General features: G+C 37.8%; 1 protein-coding gene across 1 annotated transcript; it reads left to right on the top strand.

Annotated features, from left to right (window-relative positions):
- Positions 1 to 1,089: 1,089 nt before the first annotated feature.
- DEFB126 (defensin beta 126) lies at positions 1,090 to 5,043 on the top strand. Its single transcript, XM_005604741.4, has 2 exons — positions 1,090 to 1,333; positions 4,681 to 5,043. The coding sequence occupies exons 1-2, from the start codon at positions 1,276 to 1,278 to the stop codon at positions 4,998 to 5,000; spliced, it is 378 nt and encodes a 125-aa protein (XP_005604798.1). The 5' UTR covers positions 1,090 to 1,275; the 3' UTR covers positions 5,001 to 5,043.
- Positions 5,044 to 5,543: the final 500 nt, after the last annotated feature.

Below are 5,543 nucleotides of genomic sequence, written 5' to 3'. Positions count from 1 at the left end.
AGTAAAACATGCATCTACCTTGTGACTCAGTCATTCCACGCCTAGGTATTTACCAAAAAGAAATGAAAGCATTTGTCCATTCAAAGACTTGCACACAAATGATCAGTAGCAACTTTCTTTCCAATACTAGTATCTGGAAACAATTGAAATGTCCATTAAGAGGTAATTGGATAAATAAATTGGTATATATCTATAAAAAGGAATATTAGCAATGAAAAGAAACGAACTGTTGATACACACGACAACATGCATAAAACTCAAAATAATTACCCTGGATGAAAGAAGCCAGGTAAAAAAGGATACATACTATATGACTTCATTCGCATTATATTCTAGAAGATGCAAACAAAACTATAGAGACAAATGGCAGATCAGGCTTGCCTGGGTATCACGGAGTTGAGGGGAGAAGAACGAGTGGATGTCAGAGAGACGTGATGAACATTTTGAGAGAGAAAGATTTACTTACATATAACACGCATAAATTTTTCACATAAATTAGAATCATCACTATACATATTGTTCTTACAATATTGCTTTTTCACTCAGAAATATGTTTAGAAAAACAAAACCTGCCGCACTTTTGTTAACAGATGCACAGCATTAAATCATAGGAATGCGCCTCATTTCATGACGCTCTGTTGCCGGACTTAAATGGGGGCTTAAAGACATATACCTTTGTACGTATATCTTTGATCACTGACTGATTTCTTTAAAGAAATACTTTCTAAACTGCCAGATTATCAACAAATTATTAACTTTTTCATTCAACAAACAATTGCTTAGGTGCTTCTCTATGCCCAGAACTAATATACAAAAAAGAATAATATGTAGTCAGTGTTCAAAAACACATTGTATTTTAGAGAGAGAGACAGCTGAAAAGACTGTCACAATGCAGTAAGATAAATAGTCTGATAAAACCAACACAGGAGACTATGAAAAAATAGGGGTACCCAGCCTTGGAAGAGCAGCATAAATTCTTCTTGTAAGTGTCTTTCTCTCCAAATTACCATACACTTAAGCAGGACTTCACCTTTCTTCCAAGTCTTTCTCTTTCGCCCAAGGCATGCCTAGAACAGGGTTCTTGAATAGTGATGCCTCAATTAGAGCTGCTGGCCAATGGACTGAAGTTGTGTTTGGCACAGTATCCTATCTCCTTCTGGTCCACTGGCTGAGCCCAACCCAACCTAGGAGGCCCATAAAGACCTGTGTTCAGAGTCACACTGAAAAGAGAATTCTGGACTCCGTAGACTCCACCACCTACTATCTTTCGAAGCCATGAAGTCCCTATTGCTCACCCTTGCCCTCTTCATGCTCCAGGCCCAGTTGATCTCAGGTAATCAGAATCTTGGGGAAGAAGAAACATTGGCCTTGCACAAGGTCCTGCACATGAAGTCCCTATTAGCAAACATCCATGGGAGTGGGACAGGGCTGTCACTGGGAGACAGGCTGAGGGTCCCTGCTTCTTCAGAGAACCTCTGTGATAAGAGACCTCAAGTCTCTCACAACAGAACAGTACCTATGATTAGAGGTGGAAGAAGGTAATGAGAATCCTATAAAGTTGCCTCCAAAGGCAGAGATGGTCCTGACATTCCAAACTTCCCTCTGTTCCATCACTTCGGGCTAGCCCAGTCCAGCCCTGCCTCACTTCTCTTTGTGTGGCACCAGTTATTACCTCCTGAAGTAATAATTCAATAATATCACTTCTCCCAGTTTTCTTGATCTTACAGAGAAGGTCTCTCATTCTTTTGTGCTTGGATGTGATTAACTAAGACAGAGAAGGCTATTTCTAAATATCTATAAGACTGTAAGGTGGAAAAGGGAAGAAAAATACTCTACATGGGGGAAAGATTCAAGACTATTAGAAGTCCTATGTCAGATTTCAGCTCTATTTGTGTAAGCTTTCCTTCTTTTTAATTAATTCTATAGTTTATATTTACAAAATTAAGGGAGGAACACTGAAAGTGCTTTAGAAAAAAAGAAATTGGCCACCATTTCCTCACTGCTTAAGTTTTTAAAATTGCGACCAACTAATGTACAAATTTATAACCTGCCGTTTTTTAACTTAAAATTGTATCAGGAAAATTTTCACAGATCTTTAAATATTCCTTGAAAATACAATTTGCAATAGATGCTTATTATTCTATCATATTTCTGTGCCAATATTAATTTGGACAGTCCCTTACTGTGTCGTTTGGATTATTTTTTCCAATGTGTTACTATTATAAATAACATTATGCAACCTTATTAATATATCATTGTGAGATTCTCTTATAATATAGGCAAATTTTAGGAGTTTCATTGCTTGGTCAAAGGGTATACTTTAAGGAAACTAACATATTACCAGGTGTTACTATTAGTGTATTGGTATTTCTAGCCTTTCTATTTCACATTTCTTGAAAATATAGCCAAATATATTGGTTATTTCTAAAAATTGTATTGATTTATTTGAGGCACAAAATTTTCATGTATTTCCTTTGCATTCTTCCATTAGCTTAGAAAGTTCTTCTCCATCTTGAGAAAAGTTTATCTTCCCATGCTTACCAGGTTTTTTTTTTAATTCTATTTTTTACATTACACTCCATCCCATATTTTACATATGGCACAAAGTGAGAAGCCAACTTTTTTGAGGTGGAATTTCCTGACAGGTAGAGAGTTGTGTACTGAATCACTCTGCAGCCTGCCTCTGGAGATAGTATTTTACCTTCTCTAGAATTTGCAGAACTGTTCAAATTGATGGTGGATAAGAGGAAATTAATGATGGTATGATGGTTGCCTCAGACAATGTTTCCATCTACAGTATCCTTGAAATTCTATGAGTTTAGATTGCATGATTTCTCCCTCTGTCTCTGGGACATTGGTGACATGCCTCACATACTCACATGGTGTCCCCTTTCTAAAGCAAAAGGCCCTGGAAAAACTCCTCAGTTCCCTTTCTAGATAAACACAAGAAATTTAGGATTATTCTGTAAGATTATCCAAGTCTAATCCAAACTCCAGAGGCGTTAGAAATGCAGCCCTTTGAAAGGAAGAATTAATGAAACGCCAGGGCCCAAGGAAGGCCAGCATGGAAAGGAAGGAAACTCGATCTGAGGTTTTCATCTACCTATGCCAGCTGAAGAAAAATATTTGAATATTATCTCCACGGAGATGTTTGGCATAGTGAGAAAGAAGAAAATCGTGGAGGGAGTGGCTGGAGGGGAAGTTTAAGGCCCAGGACCATTATGGAGAGCCCTTGCAGATACGAAACAATAAAAAAAGGAGACAGAGTAAGAAAAATCACGAAAACAGCAGAAGTCAAGCAATCTTTCTGTTCTTCAGAAATATCAGGTCCTTCTCCTGCTCGTGGCTCTCGCATATGCTATTCCTCCTTCTTTGTACGCCCTCCCTCTAGATCTTCACGAAGCTGCATCCTTTTCATCCTTTACATCTAAGCTTGAACGCCATTTCCTGAGGAATACTTTCCTCAATGACTCCATGTAGAATTCCGATTTTAGGAGTGAGAAGCCCATACATCTATTTATAAATCTACGTGGGTACATAAATATTATGTATGTAAAATATCATTTACTCTTCAGAGGAGGATTGAACAGGTGATAAGGGGTAATGGTAGTGGTAGTAGTCAGCACTCAAAAAATGATTGTTCTATTTGCTTACTCTATTACAATACATTATTTTTTTCATTTGTTGCACTTATCATCATCTGTAGTTATTTTGTTTATTCATTACTTGTTTATTTTTTCTCCACCTCTCCAATGTAAGCTTCTCCGACCTTGTCTTCCTATTCATTGTTTTATTCCCATCATCTTGCAGAGTTCTTGACATAGTAGGCGTTCATTATATATTTGTTGGTTGAATAGTGGAATGTTAAGCAATATAGAGCAAGGTAAGAAAGAGCTCCACCATCTCTTCATGGCCTTCCATGTGTCATATCATGTGATGAGAGAATTTTTATATGTGTATGTAAGAGGTACACATATGCAGGCACACCCTGAAGAATGTCTCCTTACTGAATATATTTCTAGTAGAATAGCTTCTGGTTTTTTATTCCCAAAATTTTGCTGAATATATTTATATCTCAATATTATATATAGATAGATAGCTATATAGAGATATGTATGAAAATTTTATATTTATATTTCACAAGACAATATATAAGACAAACCTAGAGTTACATTTCAAGTATGATTTGTAGGACCACAGAAACATGTAAAGATGGTATACAAATCTCACCAAGCATCAAGAAAAGCCACATGGGTTTGGGTAACAGTGCAAAGCATTATAGCAGTGATTTGAGCATTTTGTATTTTCAAATAATAGTTTTTTACTTCTATTTAGGTGTTTGTGTGTTCCAGTTACATTTTTATGAAATTGATTAGGGGTTTTGCATTCATGAGTAATAATGTGTTACATATTTTCCCATTTAAAATAATGGGAAATAGACACCTGGTGAGTGTTTATATGCAGACTTTTGATTTCAGAAATAGGAGGCTCACGCATATATAAAAAATTCTATGTATGTATATATTTATAAAATCTCATTTAATCCCCAGAGCAGATTTTCAGGATTAGAAAACATATCACAAAGCAGCCAGTAAAGGACTTGAACAACCAGTGTTCAAAAAACTGTTGTTATTTGTATCTTTTTGTGGATTCAATGATCTATATAATTCCTTTATGCAGGTAATTGGTATGTGAGAAAGTGTGGAAACAAAATTGGAAAGTGCAGGAGCAGCTGCAGAAAGGGAGAGGTGCCGATAGATCCTCCTACTGGCATGTGCAGCAAAGAAAAAACGTGCTGTGTTCTGTCTGGCCAAGAGCTTCATCCTGCGATCTGTGGTGGAACTGCAAAGCCTACAAGAGCACCAGTTACAGGAGTCACACAAGGATCAGAAGCAGCAGAAGCATCAGTAGCATCAGGAGCATCAGGAGCATCAGAAGCAGCAACTTCAGTAGCAGCAACTTCGGTAGCAACAACTTTGGTAGCAACTACTTCTGGTTAACAGTGACCTAGGATCCCTGGTTTATTAAAGCAAAAGGGCCTTATTTTGGTGTCAGTCTTCTCGCTACACCGTCCTTCCCACTGTCTCTCCACTCAACAACGTTTGGATGGGCATCCCCTCTCCATAGCATCAGCAATTCCAGGATAGAGATGCAAATAAGACTGAGCCCAGGCACAAGTGAAGGTTAGTCCAAAACACCCATTAAGGACAGATGGACAGAGACAGCAGCATCCTTGAAGACAGTTTCCAGCCCACAGGCTCACAATCTGCCTAAGGAATGATTTCTCAAACTTCCATTCGCATCAGAAACATCTGTAGGGACTGTTAAAACACAGATATCTGGGCCTCATCTCCAGTTTCTCGTGCTGTGGTAGGGTCTGAGGATTTGCATAGCTTACAAGTTCCAGGTGATGCCAATGTTTCTAAACCAGGGACCACACTTTGAGGGCCACTGGTCTATAATATGAAATGATCGAAGGCCTATTCTTACAGATTAAAGACATTTCCTATGTGTTTTTGAAGTGGTTACCAATACAAAAGCAT

Source organism: Equus caballus, chromosome 22 (assembly GCF_041296265.1).
Source record: "Equus caballus isolate H_3958 breed thoroughbred chromosome 22, TB-T2T, whole genome shotgun sequence".
NCBI classification, from domain to species: Eukaryota; Metazoa; Chordata; class Mammalia; order Perissodactyla; family Equidae; genus Equus; species Equus caballus.
This window is presented reverse-complemented; position numbering and strand designations above follow the sequence as displayed.

What these genes read in the sequence shown, in the direction of transcription:
- DEFB126 (XM_005604741.4), top strand. Translation starts at nt 1,276, where the DNA reads ATGAAGTCCCTATTGCTCACCCTTGCCCTCTTCATGCTCCAGGCCCAG. An exon ending in CCAGGCCCAGTTGATCTCAG is followed by an intron (nt 1,334 to 4,680) that starts GTAATCAGAATC and finishes TCCTTTATGCAG; the next exon opens with GTAATTGGTATGTGAGAAAG.